At 37.0% G+C, this 21,385-nt stretch overlaps 1 protein-coding gene across 1 annotated transcript; it reads left to right on the forward strand.

Moving 5' to 3' along the window:
* Positions 1-16,774: 16,774 nt before the first annotated feature.
* LOC130243100 (uncharacterized) lies at positions 16,775-20,646 on the forward strand. The gene is made up of 4 exons (XM_056475156.1): positions 16,775-16,832; positions 16,923-17,237; positions 17,317-17,628; positions 20,579-20,646. The coding sequence occupies exons 1-4, from the start codon at positions 16,775-16,777 to the stop codon at positions 20,644-20,646; spliced, it is 753 nt and encodes a 250-aa protein (XP_056331131.1).
* Positions 20,647-21,385: the final 739 nt, after the last annotated feature.

Raw genomic sequence — 21,385 nt, forward strand, 5'->3', positions numbered from 1 at the left:
TTTCTACTTTTGGCAATCTTCTGCAATTGATTTTACTTCCTCTTATGCTACAGTTCTTAGTCATGATCCTCAGAAAAGAACTGCCTACACAGACACTGTAAACTGTGTAATGGAAAAAACTGCCATGTGATTATGTATTTATTTTTTCTATTGTCTGACAATCATGGCTTAACAATCAATGGTTTTCTCAATCTACAATATGAACTGATTAATTTCAACCTTTGAATGATTTCCTGCTTGTCACATATTTCTTTCAAGCTTATCAAGTGAAATATTTGTGAGACAAGATAATATTTTGAACCAATATATTATTAATACAGAAAGAAGTAGTAATCAACCAATAAACATAAATATTGTCAACATACAAATATGTGAGTTAAAGAGTCATGTATTACATTCCTCAGAGATAAAACACACACATATGGTCCATGTTTGGGCCTTGTATGGAAGCCAGACTTGGTCCAATCATGTACCATAATTCACTGCGGCTTGTGGGCCAAGCAAAAGCTGATTGTGTGGGCTAGATCGGGGTTGGAGAAATTTGGCTATGTGAGATTCAGAACGCTGTGGCAAGGATTCTGACCAGAACCAGAAAATCAGAGCACATCACACCTGTCCTCAGGTCTCTACACTGGCTCCCAGTTACATTCAGAATAGATTTTAAAGTATTACTACTCGTCTATAAATCACTAAATGGCCTAGGACTTCAATACATTACAGATATTCTCACTGACTACAAATCTAATAGATCACTCAGATCTTTAGGATCACATAGAAATTCCAAAAGTTCAGTCAAATCAGGGTGAATCGACCTTCAGCTACTACGCCCCTGCTGCTGGAATCAGCTTCCAGAAATGATCAGATGTGCTCCAAGTTCTGCACATGCCCATGCTGCAATTTCAGCAGTCTTTTGTGACAAGTTTCTGACCGTCACGGAGGCATTTTGACCTCAAAGCGTTCAATGGAAAATGGCGCTGTCGCGTCGTCCATATTTTATACAGTCATTGGCTCCAACATTAAGCACAATCAAATCAAGACTGAAAACACATCTGTTTAGCTGTGCCTTTACTGAATGAGCACTGTGATATGTCCGACAGATTGCACTAATGTGTCTTTCTTTTCTTTTTTATTCTTTTTTTAACCTGTTTTAACACATTTTAATCTGTTTTTAATCACTTTTATCATTTGTTTTTATTTTATTTTACTTGTCTCTTTTATTCCTGTTTAAGTAAAGCACTTTAAATCTCCGCTGTATATGAAATGAAATATAAACTAACCTATTTTTGATCAGTGGGTGTGAAATCTGGATCATTTCATTGGTAGTTTCTCTTCTTCATTCTTTTTTATCTGGTCTCATCATCTCAACTACAGAAGCAGGCAAAGGTCTGGAGGCTTAGGCTAGTCTTAAAGAGGCTACATTGTGTAAGCTTTTTGAAAAACCACATTATAGACTATTTGGAGTCTGTGATTACAAGAAGCTACAAGCAGAAGACAAGCTGTCAATGTTAAACTGAAGGAGACAGAAGATGGCTGATAAGTGTTACATATTGCTGCCGGGACTGATGATTCTCTGCTCAATTTTCAAAGGTAAACACATTTCTGTATTCCTTCTACGTCACTGGTGAAAAAGTTAGATATAATAATATCATATAATAGGCTTCATGCATAGGGCTAGATGTGATCTTTAGCCATTGAGGTGTTTGCAAATCATTTTTCATTCCTGAATACCCCAAACAAATTCAAGGAAAACAATGTTTTGATTTAGTGGCTAATTTAGATGAAATACATTTTGTTGTGATTAGCTCATCCCCCAATGAGAGTTAGTTTTAGGTGTATGGTTTGGGGGGCTTTTCAAATTTTCATTTGTACTAATTAGTCACTTTTTTGCGAATATGTAAAAGATTTTTTTTATTATGACGATCTGATGGTTGATACAGAGCATGGCCTTGTTGCATGTGTGTATGTAGTATTTTTATAACAGAATAATCCCTCAAATCATCTTTGTAGGTATTGGTGGAGCAAAAGACAGTCATGTATTCCTCAGTTCAGGAGAAAATGTCCGTCTGCCCTATAATAATGCTCTTTCTGACTGCACATCAACTACATGGATCTATACCATACATTCAGAGACGGTTGAACTGGTTGCTGGAGGGAAACTGAACAACATAGTGAGACGTGAGAGACTGAGTCTGGGCTCTGACTGCTCTCTGAACATCATGAAAGCCACAAAAGAAGATTACGGATGTTACAGCTGCCAACAATATGTGAATGGAAAACGAGAAGGAAATGATGCACGTGTTTATCTGAATGTTCTTCATGGTAAATTTCCCTTTTATAACCCTTCTTTCCAAGTATGGCAGGGCAAGCAACACTGACATTGAATTGGTAGATCATGTGGGGGTGACCTTATGCTACAGGAAGAGGAGAGAATTAAAAGAGAATCAGAATAAAACACCAAGAGAAGAAAAAGAATACCTCTGAACTGGCGAGGGTGTTCCACTTGATGGGACCCATGCTACCGTATAGTATGAAGCATGACATGTAGCTTGTGATTTCTCGGCTTTTGCCCCACAAGACTTTTCACAAAACTCAGGCTCAGGGAGCAAAAGGTTTTAATGTCACACCTTAGCCAGAGTTTCAAATGAAATCAGCTAATTAAAAAACAAAGACTATACCTTCTCAGTTTTATATAGATTATTGTTAATAAGTAATTAGATTATATAAATTTATATTCCCACAGCGGTCAGGTGGAAGATGCTTTCACTATTGTCCAAGGGCTATGGCAGTTCCAGGTAATGCTGTCTGGACTCTTGGTTGATGGAGGTGCTGTGTGGTGTATCTAGATTATCTGTTGGTGCATGCTGCAGACTTTAATAGGACAATGCAAAACCTTCAGGTGGTCTTCTCTGGTGTGACTCAATCTAAAGAAAGTGAGAGGGACTGCAAACCTGGGAAATGTGATAAGTGCCTCATAAGTCACTATTGATCAGTATAAGAATTAAAGTGTTGGACTACCCCACAGAACCTCTCTGAGTTGCAAAGCTACCATTATTTTGAAGCTGAAATATTCCAAGAACTGTGTTGACACCTGGGAATGCTTCAACCATACCTTAACAATCCTGATCCTCTGAGCCCATAAAAACATTCCAAGAATCTTCCCAGAAGCTTTCACATTTGGCCAAATGCTAATAACATTGGCAGAACTGGTCTTCACATTCCCCATAACACGCATCTTCATCACCCTTGCCCTCCCAAACAGTGATCCTGAGGACACTGGGATGTGTTTGGATTTACTTCAAGAAGGAAAAGGGGGCACTCCCAGAGCTTTACTGTCCCTGTGAGGTGCTAACCAGGTTTTCTGATGTTATGCAGCCTACCGGGTCAAGCTGGTGGTAATGAGATGGACAATAGTGATCTATCATGAATGACTTGCCCCCTACCAACTTATGGCCAGAGAGCAGAAGGAATCAGAGAAGGAAGCACTACAGAAAAATGCAGTGCTACCTGCAGCTTCCTCCCACTTAATGGACCCTGCTAAGGAAGGAGAAGGACAAACCCAGCAGATAACCAGAAATAAGTCCAAGAAAGGACTAAGCTGGTAATAAATAAAGGTTGCTGTGTGTTACAGAGTTCTGTTAAAGAAACTGGAACAGTCTCTTTAAAGGAATAGTGTAATGCAGAGATTATAATAATGGTTGTTTAAACAATTGCTGTTTTGATATCAAGAGAAGTTATAGAGAAACAGAGGGAGGTGCCAATATGAGCAGGTTATAGTTCAGCAATAAAAGAAGGAAAGCTTGAAGCTTGGTTGTGTGTCCTTTCATCAAACAATATGCCCCATTATGATTACAACGCTTCTGTGTATATATAAAAATACTGTATCACTGTGAACATTAATGTGTTTTATTTATATGTTTGAAATTAACTCTCAGATATAATTTACAGATGTGGCTGATACAATAGCAGAATCTGAAGTCAGTAAGACTGTTGGATCATTATTCAGGGGTATGAAGTGCTTTAGAGCATCACTAAATACTATCATTAAAGCTGCGGTCACTGCAGGCTTTGTGTGTGGGAAATTCTGTCGTACGGCACTGCGAAAAGAGGCGGGATTAAACAAGATGATTAGACATTAAAAAAGCCAGTGATTTGCTCCATGTTTTAAATTTCTGTCTAGAGAGGTCCTGTTTTGATCCTCGATTGGTCTCATGCAGTCAAGTGATGCGATTTCGCTGGTCTGAGTTCACCAAGCTTGAACCGCAGCAAACTTAACGCATGACCCTGTGTTTCCGGTCTGACGCATTCGCGTGCGTATGAATAGAAGTCTATGGGAGGAAAAGCCCAGTGTGACCGCAGCTTAAATTTGGAAATGCTATAAATTTCACTATTTATTGCACTTTGAAACTCAGGAACTGTAAATTGTGTTATACCCTTGATTTTGACTGGTAATTTGACAATGTCTTTGTCTCTCTCTCCTCTGTCATTGCTTCCTGTAGTGATTGTGATAATTGTCGAAATTGCAGTGTTTGCTGCTCCTACTGTGATTATTCTAAAGTTCATCTGCAAGAAGAGCTGGTGAGTTGAATATGATAATTTAGTCTATAAAAAGGTTAAAACATAATAAAAACTTCTTTATTTGTTGTTTTTTCTTCAGAGAACAAAGGAAGGACCACCCATATGAATTAGCTCTGGTACTAACAATACTGGAATATATACTCTCTTTAAAAGGATCACATGAGGAATTAAACTTGCCATACAGTGCTCAGAATATATAAGTACACCCCTTACAAATATCTCTTTTAAATTCATATTTTTAATAGGAAGCTATACAATATTATATTTGTGCATACACTCTCAGATATAAAGGTGCGCACGTTGTAACTGGGGTGGTACCTTTTCAAAGGGTAAAGTCCATATTAATACCTCAAGGGCACATATTAGTACCTAAAAAGTATAAAAATATTCCTCTTAAAATTTGTAGGTACTAGTATATACTTTTGAGGTACCAATATGGACCCTTCAAGTACAAATGTTTACCTTTTGAAAAGGTACCACCCCAGTGACAGCTCGCGTACCATTATTTCTGTGAGTGCATACATTAGATTAGTCAGTACTGAAGCCAAATCTGGAGCTTATCTAACAAAATAACTTACAATAACGGTCCAAAAACTAGTACACCCAAATTTATATGTTAGAGAAAAATATTAAATACAAAATTTAAAAACAAGAAAAATCAAGAGAAGCAAAAAAAAGGAAAAATGTGTTAGTTTTGTAGTTTGTAATTTTTTTTACAATATTTTGCTTGAATTTAATTGTATTATCTTTTCATTTTTAATGTTTGGTGACTTAAATATTATTTTAATAAATATTTCTGTTTAATAAATGTGTTATGTCTAAATGCACCAAAATGCATTGCCTATATTCACTGAGAAATGGATCAAATTATTATTTTTCAAAATGAAGTGTACTCACTTATGCTGAACACTGTATGTCAATGCGCTTAACCATAAAACTATATGCAAAAATCTGTATTTTTTAAAATAAGATTTTAAATATGATTGCTACCTTTAAGGTAATTGTCCAGGAGTTTATATATGCACATACATACGGCATTAAATGCAGTCGTTCACAAACCGTTAATTTTATTTTATGTTTTTACATTAAAATGAGAAGAACAGGGCCAGGTGTTCTGTTCATTACAAGGCTATGAATGTACTTCACAACCCCATGTCCATTTCCCAAACATACACACAATATGAATGTGTGAGAACTTGTTCTTCTTGCTACTTGTTTCACTGTCCATTTGTGAAGTGCTGAAATATCACCTTTAATGGAGTTCGATCCTGAACATTTTTCATCTAATGTAGATTAGCAAACAAGACAAGTCTATAAAGAGCACCTACAGACGAGACACTGGCAAAATGGCTGAAATATTTTTTTTCAGTCATTTAATTTAGACGTAAATTTTATGTTTGTTTGTTTTTTGCTCTTTTTAATTTCATTTTATTCGTTATTTTTAAACAGTAATAAAGGTGACCCTGTAATTTCTGACTTTGTGTCTTCAGATGTATGTAGTGCTTTGACGATTACTCTAGAACATTCATAGAGCTACAACAGTTTTCTAATTGCCCCTTAAAGTACGCTGCTTTTGGGAAACAGACCATAAGACGATTCTGGGTTATGACCATAAGATCAGTAATTAAATATATATATATTTTTATGATCTAATTACTATGTCTTTTTCTATGTATCTCTAATTACTATGAGCCCAGAATGGTTATTGACTTCAAATAATCAGAAATCATAATGTAAAGAAATAGCAATTTTACCATTCAGATTTAAGGCCCTTTTAGAAGTTAATGCAACCTTGAAGTTTACAATAAATTCCATTTACTGTCAAAAGCACCCTTCTGATGAATACTTATCCTGAAGTCTAATAAATGTCTCTATAGTTATTAAATGGGAATAGAATTAGTTTGGGGTATAGCTAACAGCAATATTTGGTTGCAATCATGTGTTATTTGCTACAGAGAAAATAGATTAGATTGTAATGTTAAGTTTTACAGCTTTCTACCTATATAATTAATGCTATTTGAAAACAGCTGTTCTTCTTTTGACTTTTTTACTTAGAATTTATTTTGTTGTTGTTTTTAATGGTATTTTTGTAAATGAGATTTGACAAATTGCAGTAGTATTTAATAAAAGTACTTTGCATTGTAATATGCTGCATGTTTGTGACTGGCATCTGACGTTACATTTTTCTGCCATCAGATGTGAGACCTTCTTATAATCAGTGGGAAATGTTTTGAAATTTCTTCAGTGGGCATATTGCATACATTTTTTTCTTCATAGTTTAATTATTCATCAGCTTTATAAATATTTACTCTATCTTTAGCTAATATTGGCCTATAGCTTATATCGTAGCTCCCACCAATTTTCATAGTTAGCAAAGGTCGCAAAAACGAGTGAGTAAAACTATCGCCATTACTATGAATTTGTGTGAAACTGTAAGAACAACCTCACCTGAAGGTAAGCAGTTAATATTCCCCCCGTTTGTATTCTTCCTGCTTTTCTTATTAACTTTAACTGTAGAGTTAACGTTACTTTCATAGACGTATGTATGGTTCAATGTTAATGCATTCACCTCACTGGTTTGTTAATGCCATTTCTTAAAAACCTGACAGACTTCCTTTATAAAAACAGTAGCCTATGCTGAACACATGTCTAAACTAACTACACTTGACAGCTAGACTTTCCAGGAGAAACCACATGTAATTTGCAGTGCAATTCTGATGAAGTTACATATAGCATTTTTCAAAAACCTTATTTATTTATTTATTTATTTGTTTATTTGTTTATTTATTTTATTAAGGATTTTAATACCGTGAGGAGAAATTAAGGTATATTTGCAACAACTACTTATTTGTTGGTATAACTATAAATCGCGGTCTTGAGCGTATTGTTCTGAAAGCTTCTTTGCTCAACAACCCTGGCCTGCTGACAAACAGAACAAAACATTAAACAGTTCACACAAAGGCATATTGTCTATTTTAAACTATAATAAACTAAAGTTTAAAACTATAAAATAGAAGCTAAAGTGGACCACGCTGCTCCCACCCACCATAACCCTGGCAGCAGGTCCCACTACCGGCCCCCCGTGTTTCCCTGAGGGTCCTCAGAACCCGTGTGGCACGCTGCTTAGCCTCACCTCAGGGAGTACACGAGCTAACCAGGCGCCAGTCTGTGCTGGATTACCCGAAATGTTGCTCGGCAGCACATTTCGAGCAACAAACACATAATAATCCTTGTTATGTAGCATTTATATATGCAAACCGCAGGGAACTACAGCAAAGACGGGCCCGAGTGAAACTTTACGAAGCTTTCGTTAAATTGGCGTGGCTCCACTCGTACTGTCGGTATTGAACTCACCTTGGTCAAGTACAAACAGCAACACTGACAACTGACAAAACTGAGATAAACCATAAGAGCTTTAAAAGAATGCAGATCGAATGTTTAGAATGCGACGTCACTGGCTCAGAATGTTGTCAAGAGAAGCGTTGAAGAGGGGGATACGCAAGATGGCACCGCGAGCATAAGTGTAAGCAATAGACCATCAACAAAGTTACTTTTACGCAACATAACAGTCCTAATTATTTTCAATCTACATCTCAATTGGATGTTAAGTATTATTTACTTACTTCTGCATAGTCCTCTATTTGTGACAGTATTTACATTTTTTTTAAACAGATACAACATTTAATTGAAACATTTAGTTTTAGTTTGCTTTTTTGTAGCTCAGCAATAAAACAAACAACAAAGGTTACGTCAAATTATAAATGACGATCTCTGTGTTAAAAGCAATCACCTCAACTCTCTCCATCATTCTCACTCTTCTCTCAGATGGGATTGTGGGCCAAATCAATGGGCCAACTTTGGCCCATGGGCCCCACTTAGGGCATCTCTGGTTTAGATCCAAAATAGTTAAAGTCGATGTAACGTTATTCTTATCACAGTTAACTTGAGCACTTGAGCAGTTTTTGAGCTTCTGCTTTAAGATTTGTTTTTAAGACTTTTATTTTTGTAATATTATTCCAATTTTGTTACTGTTATGTCTTTATCTACTTCACCTCTTAATGCCAGGGGATTAAGGCACAATTTAAAATGGAAAGCCATTTTTTTAATTTGCCAAATGGTGTAAAACAGATTTTTCCTTCAAGAGACTCACAGCATCTTCGAGGATGTACCTTTTTGGAAATCCCAATGGGGAAATGACATTTTTTTGCTCCCATGCTCCTCAACGTTCTGCTGGAAACTTCCTTTTGTAGACTTTGATACTAATGGACATTACATATGTCATATTGCTTAACTTCAGAACTTTAATTTTGTTGTCATAAATATGTATGGGTACAATTTAAAGGCTGACAACAATACTCTTTCATATAATATTTAAAAATTATTTATTGGTTAGCTAAATTTCCCAGACGCACATGTGCTTTTGGGTGGTGATTTTAAGATCACATTAGGTAACACAGTTCAAAGATGGCCTCCTGCATCCTGTAATAATACAAATATAAAGCTAAAATGTTGATGCAAAGATTTGATCTGATCAATGCTTGGAGAGTCATGAATCCTCATAAAAGAGCTTTTGCTTGGTGTAACAAATCAAGATCTAAGCAGTCAAGAATAGGTTTGTGGTTAGTCTCCCGTATATTTGAAGGGAATCTAAGAGTTGATACCCCTTCAACTGATCATAAGGCAATACAAATTCATATTCATTTTTAGCCAGTGTCCTACTAAAATATATAATTCTTACTGGAATCTTAACAGCTCTGTACTGAAACATGATTTTGTAATTCTTAAAGTAAAAGAGTTAATTCACTTCGTTTGGATAAAGGGTAAAACAGAGCAGGCTTATGGTAAACATTGGGAGTAAATTTTAAGTGGTTTTAATGCCATTTGCAAAACATTTCACTGTACAAATTCATGTAAAAAGTAGAAATAATTGTATGCATGTTACCCATTTTTTAATCTAAAGTAATAACTAGCATGTGGTAATAATGTCGCTAGATTTAATTCCCAGTAAAAAGAACTACATGTAAAACTACAACTGACTTTGGTAATTGAAAACTACCACAAAATCAGTCTATGTATATGTTTGGAAATGGTAGCCTATGGATCAAAACTATTTTTTTAATGTAAAATACACTAGAATTTTAAATAAAGATCATGTTTCATTAAGATATTTTGTCAATTTCCTACCATAAATATATCAAAATATATTTTTTGATTGCAAATTTCAAGTAGTTACATCTCAGATAATAATATCCTGACAAACCATACGCCAATGGAAAGCTCATTCATTCAGCTTTCATATGATGTATATGTTTATAAATGTTATAATTTACTGATAATCAAATGTCACTCAATGTTTTATTAGGAGCCTGGGGGATTGCTGAGGATCTTTCCTGAAGGGAAACCTTATGTAGCCAATATTTAGCCTTTATTTGATCGACTTCTGCTGTTCTGGTCAGATCGTAGGAATCCTTATGAAGTTCAGCCATCGTATGCTACAAGATGAGTGCATTAGCTTTCATGTTACACTCAAAAAATGATGTTTGCTGTTTGTTCTTATTCAAAATGAGCTGAAACAACATAATTCTTGAAGTTTTTTTAATGCCTGACAGCAAGAAGGTCGCTGGTTCGAGCCTCGGCTGGGTCACTTAGCATTTCTGTGTGGAGTTTGCATGTTCTCCCCGTGTTCGCATGGGTTTCCTCCGGGTGCTCCGGTTTCCCCCACAGTCAAAGGCATGCACTATAGATGAATTGGGTAAGCTAAATTGGCCATAGTATATGAATGTGAGAGTGTATATGTGTTTCCCAGTACTGGGTTGCAGCTGGATTGGCATCCGTTGCATAAAAAACATATGCTGGATAAGTTGGCGGTTCATTCCGCTGTGACAACCCCTGATTAATAAAGGGACTAAGCGAAAAGAAAATGAATCAATGAACGATTGACAGCCATGTACAGAATTAACATGTTTTGGTAGTAATGCGTATAATCATATTAACAAGACAGGACATGCGCAAAGCAATGCATCTTGTGCGCACGTTTAAGATTTGAGGTAATAACATCACCACTTGGTCAAAGGAAGTTCTTTCAGTATTAAATGTCAATCTTGTATGCATGTCGCATTAGCCTGGAGTGAAACAAATTAGACAGACTTTAAAAATGGTTACCGTGCATAAATAAAACTAAAGGATTTAGAAATCGAACATTCTTTTCACTCCAATGTAATGTAATGGGGCACTATAAAGGCTAATTAATTTTTGCAGCCTAGGTCTGTGCTTCTCACCATGTATTGTATCTTGTCTATAGTGTAAAAGCATGTTTATTACCAAGAAAACCAAAACAACCAAACAAAATTATATTTTTATTGGAGGTACAATGTCCTGTCTAGTATTGTGAAAAGGCAAAGCTGAAAATCTATGGTTAAAGCGCCACCCAGTGATCAAAACCTGCAGGCGCACTTACTACTGCCGCGGCGACAGCAAGCATGGTGGCAGAGGGAACATATTGAAGTGGTGACATCTGTATTTATACTTTTTTATTGTGGTATATTATTATATGTTTTTTATGGTTTTATGGGGTTAATGTTGGTTCCCAGATGTAGCAGTGTAAACATACAGAACTCTGTTGGTTTATTGATTTTGTTTTATGCTGTTCTGCATTATAGTTTTCATCTGCACGCAAGATCCTCTGTTGAGTTATCGAGAGCTCAGTATCTGTTGCTGAGGGGTGTGCTGTACATGCAGAGAATTATGAGTGTGATGACAAGGTGCAGATGCTAGTATTCAGATGAAGGAGATCATTGATATTAGGTGAGAGAGCCTATAGTTTGATAGTACCCCCTCTTCCATGGCCTGCTCCTGAGGATAGAAGGCCTTGACACTGTGCTGGTCTGCCTCTTCCAAGTGTAGCAGGAGGGTCTGGATGTTTGTTATGAAACAAATATTTTTTATGGATCAAATATGTCTGCCAGAGAACCAGGCTCTATGGCGAAAAGGCCAGGTGAGTGATAGAAATTTAGCACTGAATCCAGTATTGAGAATGGAGTTGGAGTAGGCAAGTGCCGGATTCTATTTGTTGTCTTCCATTGAAAGGGCCAATAAAATCTGTGATTAGCTTGCAGCTTATGACCACATACAGGAGTTATTAATGGCTTTCCTTAACTTAACTTAAATTAATTAGGGGCCAGACACAATATCTTGACAAATCCCAAAGACATTTATTCAGTGTTTTTCTTAGTTGGCCAAGTGGTAGATGGCAAGGACTCTTTGTCATTGCACATTTGGCACATGCTTGAACATATAGTACCAGCATATATCTCTTGCCATTTTGGGCCACCAGAAGTTGTTGCTGATAAACGTGAAGGTGTTTTTAGCCATTGGTTGGCCAGAGCGGAGTAAGAGTGAAGTGAATCAGGGAGAGCGTTGTGAACATGGAACATAATGTCGGTTTTTGGGACACCCCATACACTTCGGTTTGTGTGACACATTTGTGGAGAACCTATTCTGGGTTTCTGAGGATTTAATAACCAAATTGGATTGAAGGCATTCCTCAGAAACCTGAATGGAGAGCATCTGCTTTGAGGTTCTTGGAACCAAGTTGACAGGACCTTGTCTTGACAAGGAGTTTGGCATCTCAGAAATGTCTTTATGGAATGTATACATTTACATTTACATTTAGTCATTTAGCAGACGGTTTTATCCAAAGCGACTTACAAATGAGGACAAGGAAGCAATTTACACAACTATAAGAGCAGCAGTGAACAAGTGCTATAGACAAGTTTCAGGTGTGTAAAGTCTAAGAAGCAAAGCATTAGTAAAAAAAACAATTTTTTTTTATTTTATTTTTTTTTGAGAGAGAGTACAGTTAGTGGTATAGCCAGAGAGGCAGTTGCAGATTAGGAAGGAAAATTGAGACTAAACAGTTGAGTTTTAGTCATTTCTTGAAGACAGCAAGTGACTCTGCTGTTCTGATGTAGTTAGGGAGTTCATTCCACCAACTGGGCAGATTGAATGTGAGAGTTCGGGAAAGTGATTTCTTCCCTCTCGGGATGGAACAACGAGGCAACGTTCATTCACAGAATGCAAGTTTCTGGAGGGCACATACATCTGCAGAAGTGAGAGCAGATACGAAGGAGCAAAGCCAGAGGTCGCTTTGTAAGCAAACATCAGAGCTTTGAATTTGATGCGAGCAGCAACTGGCAGCCAGTGCAAACGGGTGAGTAGCGGAGTGACGTGCTCTTTTGGGTTCATCAAAGACCACTCGTGCTGCTGCATTCTGAAGCAGCTGAAGAGGTTTGATAGAATTAGCTGGAAGCCCGGCTAGTAGAGAGTTGCAATAGTCCAGTTTGGAGAGAACAAGAGCTTGAACAATGAGTTGAGCTGCATGTTCAGATAGGAAGGGTCGGACCTTTCTGATGTTATAGAGTGCGAATCTGCAAGATCGAGCAGTTCTAGAAATGTGGTCAGAGAAGTTTAGTTGGTCATCAATCGTTACTCCAAGGCTTTTTACCATTTTGGATGCAGTGATGGTTGCTTCATCTATCTGGATTGAAAAGTTATGGTGAAGAGTCGGGTTGGCAGAAACTTCAAGCATTTCCGTTTTCGTGAGGTTAAGCTGAAGATGATGATCTTTCATCCAGTGTGAAATGTCTGACAGGCAGGCTGAAATGCGAGCTGGAACCGAGGGATCATCGGGGTGAAAAGAGAGGTATAGCTGGGTATCATCAGCATAGCAGTGGTAGGAAAATCCATGTTTCTGGATGACTGTTCCTAAAGATGCCGTGTAGATAGAGAAGAGAAGTGGCCCAAGAACAGAGCCCTGAGGTACCCCAGTGTTTAGATGCTGTAGGTTGGACACCTCTCCCCTCCAAGACACTCTGAATGACCTGTCCGAGAGGTAAGAACTGAACCATTGAATAACAGTGCCTGCGACGCCCAGTGACTCAAGCGTAGATAGCAGGATCTGGTGGTTTACAGTGTCAAAAGCAGCTGATAAATCCAGCAAGATAAGGACAGATGATTTAGAGTCTGCTTTAGCCAGTCTGAGATCCTCCATGACCGAGAGCAGGGCAGTCTCAGTTGAGTGGCCTTTCTTAAAGCCAGATTGCTTGTTGTCCATGAGGTTGTTTTGAGTAAGAAAGTCCAGGACTTGATTGAACACTACTTTCTCCAAAATCTTGGCCATGAATGGAAGCAGGGATACCGGTCGGTAGTTTTCAAGTAGCGTTTGATCCAGGTTGGGTTTCTTTAGCAGTGGGGTTACCATAGCCTGCTTAAATGAAGTAGGGAATAGACCAGAGTCAAGAGATGTGTTAATTATGTGAGTCAGTGTTGGTATGACTGCAGGAGAAATGGCTTGCAAGAGATGAAAGGGAATGGGATCAAGCGGACAGGTGGTTGCATGGCTTGATAGTAGTACAGTAGTACAGTATACTGTACACTATGAATGAATGTTGAGTTTTTTCTAACTAGTGCCTCCACTATTCAAGGGTAATCTTGATGGCACAAAGCTTTATATTCCCTATGTAATAGTCCACCAAGGTGAGCTTCTGACTGCATACTTATTTGAAAGAAATTTTTGAATCTGATGCAACTGATTCCTATGGGTTTCATCAAGTTGCATTAAAACGGATTACTGCTTGCTAATTGATCAAAAACACTCACTCACCCACAGCGGAATGAACTGTCAATTACCTTGGCACAAGCCAGCACTGAGGGCAGACTAACCCATTAACCCATTGTGCTGGGGAACAATAATACATTGTCTCATTTACACACTCATACACGACAGCCAATTTATTGAATGCAATTCACCTATATACCATTTTAAAGGATGTAAACAAATACAATGGTCCTGATATATTTCCTGTTTTACATTTTTAATTTCTATAAATTCCGAGAATCCAAAAAGAGCCAAATATTGACAATAGTATCTGGATGTAGCCTTTATGATGCAAGCTGAGATTGCATCACTCAGTGGTGCAATGGCAGACACAATGCACTCAATAAAGTGAGTGACGTCACTGTGACGGGTAGGGTTAGGGGTGGGTTTAGGTGAGCACATGAAAAAGCATTGGATGCAGCTTAGATTGCACTTCACCAGGTCTGCATCCAACAATATTGATAAATAATGTTATGACAGCTTAGTTTTAACATTGGGGCAACGCAGTGGTGCAGTAGGTAGTGCTGTTGCCTCACAGCAAGAAGGTTGCTGGTTCGAGCCTCGGCTGAGTTAGTTGGTGTTTCTGTCTGGAGTTTGCATGTTCTCCCTGCGTTCGCGTGGGTTTCCTCCGGGTGCTCCGGTTTCCCCCACAGTCCAAAGACATGTGGTACAGGTGAATTGGGTTGGCTAAATTGTCCGTAGTGTGTGTGAATGAGTGTGTATGTGTTTCCCAGTGATGGGTTGCAGCTGGAAGGGCATCCGCTGCATAAAACAAATGCTGGATGAGTTGGCGGTTCATTCTGCTGTGGCGACCCCAGATTAATAAAGGGACTAAGCTGACAAGAAAATGAATGAATGAATGAATGAATTTTAACATTAAGTTATGATTGAATTGCCTCTTGGTTACAGTTATGAATTAGTTTGAAAACAAGCAGGAAATGTTCATTGGCCAATGACATGACCACATCAAAATGGCCTATACCACAAGTCTTTAAACCTAGACTGTTGATCAGATTTTCACAAATTTGCATAAGATCTTCAGACCTTGCTGATCAAATGTGATGGATTGCATGTGTTTAGATGAAATTATGTTCGTTAAATGCATCACTAAATGTGTTGACATGTTGCCAAACTGCATCTAAGAGTAACTAAGAGTATCTCTGCAATGCTTAAACATATTGACATTAAACTTGAGGTGCGTTATTGACACCTCACACTAACCACACCACATCAAATTAGTAACTGTGACACCTATTGGTCAAATCTTATAAAACAATAAATAAATCTCTTTTGCGATTTTACTGATTTTGTGCATAAAACTTAAAATGCCTTGTCACTCATTGATCCACTTGGTTTGATGCTCCATGACAAACGTTGCTGCACATTCTGCCTCTGTACTTCTAATTGTTTATGGCATTAACAAATTTGATGTCAAAATGCCTGGTGGTTTCTGAGGTTGTACCTCTTCAAAGCTTTAACATATTAATACCAAACATTGGTTGTTGTTTCACTAAACATAATCTCATAATACATTTATTTTGTTTGTTTTGATAGTTGCTCATTCACTCAGTTTACAGAAAAATTAATTTCTGTTAGAAAAAAGTCTATTTCCATCACTTTTAATAAATGTATATTTCTGTAATAAGCATACAGTTAGAGGTAGGTATATGGTTTAGGCTTGGGAAAAATTCCATAATGTTGTCCATGCAGCCACGGGCTGACAGAGAGGGCAGACTAGTCAGTCAAACCCTCAAGACAAAACCATTTGCTACAAGCTTTACTAATGTGTTCTGCCTGAACAAACATGATGCTTGATTTCTGTTAGTGTGCCGAAACTGTAATTGAATATTCATTATAACTGATGTTGCAACTTTATAAAAAACTTAATTGCTTAACATCCTGTTTTAATGTAATTCTGTGTGCTTGAGGTTTTTCTGACTGCTCAGACGTGCCTTATTTAACGGAGCTGTAAGTGAACTGAGATCTCAAGAAAAGAGAAAGATGACTGGAATCATGAATAACTAAGTGATTCTGGTTCATCACATTTTTCATAAATGAGAACTTTTAAGAGACAAATATTTTGAAACATTTTATTGACAAATTATATAATAATGATTTTTTTCTTACATTTCTTGCAATGGATTTTAACTTCCTTTTTTTGTGCAGCATATGCAACCACATTTATTTCTGACTGTGTATTTGTATGTGAACCTGGTTTTAAGGTACTGTCGTATAGTGAACCAAAACAGGCAGAAGATTGTTTAATAGGACATTGTGAATAACATAGAAATATAACCTTGTAACGTAAAAGGTAACATATATGTGAACATATCTCAAACAAATTTAGACTGGTTGGTGGGAATTTTGAATAATTCCATTAGTAGTTCCTCTCTCTCTCTCTCTCTCTCTCTCTCTCTCTCTCTCTCTCTCTCTCTCTCTCTCTCTCTCTTTGTAAGGTGCATCTAACTATTGCATTGAGATAATGGTCTCAACTGTAGAAGCCTGTGAGAATCTGGAGATCTGAAAAACTGACAGAAACTAAAAATGGCTGAGTGTCACATGTTTCTGCTGGAACTGATAATTCTCTGCTCAATTTTTACTGGTAAACACATTTCCATATGCTTTTCACAACACTAGTAAACAAGTTAAATATAAATATGCAAATAAATTGTGATACATCACTTTGTTTCAGGTACAAATGGAATAGAAGAGACCAATGTGTTCTTCAGTTCTGGTGAAAATGTCCGTCTGCCCTGTAATAATGCTCGTTCTGACTGCACATCAACTACATGGAATTATAACAGTCATAAAGAGACAGTTGAACTGGTTAATGGAGGTAAACTGAAGAACAACATTGAGAGACATGAGAGACTGACAATGGGCTCTGACTGCTCTCTGAACATCATGAAAGCTACTAAAAAAGAGTATGGGCTTTACTTCTGCCTACAATATCTCAATGGACGTCTACAAGAAACCGATGAACATGTTTTTTTGCATTTTCTTCATGGTACTTTTGCAATTACAAAAGAGTAGTTATTTTATTAAACCCACACACTTGAACTTGCATGTCTTGTTTTCTTTTTCAGTCTCTCCATCAATCTCTCAGACTGAGATCAAAGCAGGCAGATCTGGCACTCTCTCCTGTCAGCTGCATTTGTATCCCGGAGTCTCTTGTGATACTTTGGTTCGTATTGAAGGATATCAGCTGATGTGGGTGAATCAGGCTGGTGTGAATCTGATGACAGACTCCAGATATCAGATATTATTCTTCTCAAATCTCTGTAAGATCAGTCTGGCTACAACACTCCTGAATGAAGATCACAACAGAGAGTGGAGATGTCAGCTTACTCAGAGAAATCAACTGAAGACCTCAGCCTCATTCACTGTCAAGTACTCAGGTAGGAAATTGTATAAATCAGTTTCAGGGGAATTAGAGAAGCATAACCATGTCTGGTTTTAGGTCATCAAGTGGGATTTTTTTTATTTTCCCTTTAATTTTTAATCGATTTGCTTACTATAGCCTATTTTTGCTGATTACAAACAGATGTAAGGAAGAAAAAAATGGATGTTCTCTACAGTATAATGAATGTTGAACTTTACACTCAGAAAAAAGTGCCTTTAGGGATTCAACAGCATGTCCCTTAAGCCAGTGTTTCCCAACCCTGTTCCTGGAGGCACACCAACAGTACATATTTTGAATGTCTTCCTTATCTGACCCATTAACTTCAGGTTTTGGAGTCTCTTCTAATCTTCTGATGAGTTGATTCAGGTGTGTTTGATTAGGGAGAGGTTGAAAATGTGTACCGTTAATGTGCCTTCAGGAACAGGGTTGGGAAACACTGACTTAAGCAGCACCTATTGAAAGAATATCCTTGTTGTATGAACTAACATTTATCTTGAACAGCTCAAGATGATGCAACGACTCCAGTGATTCCTGTCAGCACCACAAAATCTGTGGATCCTTCAAGCAGAAACACACCCCAAAGCCCAACAAAAGGTAAGCACCATCTTTCTCACTTTAGTGGTGCTATTATTTAGTAGAGACATAAGACAGAGGCCATGGCTCGATTCCATACTGATGGGCTCATCCCTATGCCCTAATTCCTTCAGATGGTCCCTCTGGAGGGATTAGAGCATATGAATGAGCCCTTTGAATCGAGTGCAATATGCGACACCAAACAGCTTCCCTGCTTAAAGGATAATTTCCTGAAGTGTTATATTTTTCTAAATACTCCATTCCGAAGGGCCCTTCAAAGTGTCCAGTTTTGATCTCTTCAGTTTGTAATGGCACTTAATTATTGTGGCCATAATTCTTTCACTCCGAAAAACCCTTCAAAGGCTGATACATCCCATTTGGATTGCACCACATGTCCAGACTATTCTCCTCTCTCATTCTCACATTACTTCACACACTCCACTATAGTGCCACTCACAGGACAGTTGGTGACACCACAAGTGTTTTGTTGTTGCTCTCACATACTTTATCGTTTGTCTTGTGAAAATAATCATTAAAAATAACTCTGACTTCTCTCTTAAAACTTATAAAGAGAACAGCAGGTCACTGAAAAATCTGAAATCTTTTCATTCTTTTTCATTCTTTTGATTTACATGCATTGAAAAATCTAAATTCTTTTTATTTCTAATAATAACGAGTCTTGATAAATTGTTAAATATACCATTATATATTTGAACTGAATTAACAGACATGCTCCACTGACACAGCATCAGAAACTGAAGCCAGTAGAACTTGTTAGGTCATTATTCAGAGGTATGACTTTGCAATGCTGTTCATTTCTAACAATTAAACAGTCGATGGATGTCTAAATGCTGTAAAAGTAAATGTCTATAATTGTTCATTGCGCTGTACAATTCTGTAATTGTTTAAAAGTGCACCCTTGAATTTCTTTGTGTCTCTTATCTGTCCACATGTGTCCTGCAGTGATTGTGATTATTGTTGAGATCGCAGTGTTTGCAGCTCCTACTGTGATTCTTCTACAGTTCATCTGGGCAAGGAGAGCAGGTGAGTTTTAAACTTCACACAATCTGATGATTCAAACTTGAAACATTAAAAACATATATTTTTATGTTTTGTTTTTTATTAAGAAAACAGAGGAAGGACCCTGACTACCACCCAGATCAATTTTTGACATCAACAATTTTAGAATACATTACTGCTTACAAACAAATATAGAGATAGCATCGCAATGACTATATGCATTTTGCTTTAAGGTACCTTTCCTATCGCCGATATTGACCTCATACACAACATTAAATACAGCATATTTCAAATGTCTTCTTCTTCATCTATCCAGCTACAGCCTAATTTATTCGCACCTTGTAAATGTACTTGCATATATACTTGCAGTGTGTAATGTAGCTGTTTGTGAATGTAAAAAAATTAACTGTACAGTTTTGCTTGACGAATAAAGTTGGAAGGGATCAGTTTTGAACAGCTAAAATGACGTACACTGTAAAACCTAATAGTGAAAAATCACTAAATGAAATAAATTAGTTTAACTTATATATTTTTTAAAGTTACTTTGAAGTTTGCAGTACATACTCAAACCATTTGGTTTCAAAATTTAAATAGTTTGCCGCAATCGGTTTCATCAAACAGTTTAACTTTACTTATCGGGTCTTACAGTGTATAAGCAATTTACAGTTTTAGACATTTCACTGCAAACATCTACATAGAGGTGTTCCATCTCCTCTAACATCATGTCAAACTTCTACCAGTGCACCCAGCCTGGTCTCACGAGAAAACGTAAATATTTCACGTTTTGTCAGTTTAGTGGCTAATTCGTACGAGTTCGGTCGAAATTTTAAAAAGGAGGCGTGGCACCTAACCCCACCCCTAAACCCAACCGTCATTGGGGGATGAGCAAATTGTACGAAAATGTATTCATATACGAATTAGCCACTAAATCAAAAAGTTACGAATTGCCGTGAGATTGTGTTGGTGCACCACATAGCTTTTCACTCACTAGATCACTGTATGGGCAACTTCTCTTCTTATTATTGCTTTGCCCACAAAACAGCACATCATGCCAGAGAATTTGTAGCGAGAGCAGGGCCTAACACAGATTTAGACAAACGCGTGAATAATATTTGAGAGAAATAGGTCTTTTGTCTAATTTGTTTAATTTCTGTGAAATCCAAACATGAACTTGTGATTTCCATTTATTTCTATGAGAAATAATTTGAGCATACAGCATCTCACTTAGAGGAGGAAATGTGAGATCGTTCACACCAATGAGTCTAGGGTGGAAGATGATCTCAGATATAGAGCTTGACCATCCGTGCGTTCACATCTGAAAACACTGGAACTGAAAGGCAGAACACACAGAGGGCAGAGGTGCATATTAGGGATGAGCAGTGTTCATTTTACACAGGGGACTTTACTGAGTGGATTTTAAATAACATGATAATACCTTAAATAGAATGAACTGACAGTGAAGATGTTTGTGGATCTTTCTGTTGAGATTGAATTTTATATATATGCTTCAAAATCCCAATGTCATCTCAGCAGTTGTATTTCCTTTTGCATTTATTATCATGGACTTTTGGCTGTTTTGTGTGTCTTTAATAACTGACTTAACTAAAATCATTTTCAACTTATCAAATTCAACTTAACTTTTCTGTTTAATTTTCAACTAAAGCATACATTTGAAAATTATTTTAGCGATGTAATAATATCTCATTTAATGTTTTACTGCATTTACTTGATAATAAATATTGAGTCTTAAAACATCTTGAAAAATGTACACTTTTCAAAACATTACGTTTTATAATTAAAGTATTGTATTATTGGATTTTTAGAGTGTCAAAAGTGGCATAACAATTACCTTGGCATAATAATTTACCCTGCATTAAAAAATTAACTAAATGAATGTTTACTCCTGCAGCTCAAGCACAAGTGGTCCAGTCACAAATATGTAAAAGCAAAAACATCTCATTTTTGGACATAACAACAACGTTCTGATTTGTCATTTGTATGAGTTGTCATAAATAATCTGGTCATAAAAATAATGATATCTTAATACTTAAGATTTGGTTCCAGTAGCCATTTAGGGTAAAGTAGAACGGTAAAGAAAAGTAAAAAGGTAGTAGGACATTAATCTGATAATGCATGCAATTCTGGAGAAGAAACAAAAC

This window comes from Danio aesculapii, chromosome 16 (genome assembly GCF_903798145.1).
Source record: "Danio aesculapii chromosome 16, fDanAes4.1, whole genome shotgun sequence".
Lineage (NCBI taxonomy): Eukaryota > Metazoa > Chordata > Actinopteri > Cypriniformes > Danionidae > Danio > Danio aesculapii.

What these genes read in the sequence shown, in the direction of transcription:
- LOC130243100 (XM_056475156.1), top strand. Translation starts at nt 16,775, where the DNA reads ATGGCTGAGTGTCACATGTTTCTGCTGGAACTGATAATTCTCTGCTCA. An exon ending in TTTTTTGCATTTTCTTCATG is followed by an intron (nt 17,238 to 17,316) that starts GTACTTTTGCAA and finishes TTTCTTTTTCAG; the next exon opens with TCTCTCCATCAATCTCTCAG. An exon ending in ATTCACTGTCAAGTACTCAG is followed by an intron (nt 17,629 to 20,578) that starts GTAGGAAATTGT and finishes GAACACACAGAG; the next exon opens with GGCAGAGGTGCATATTAGGG.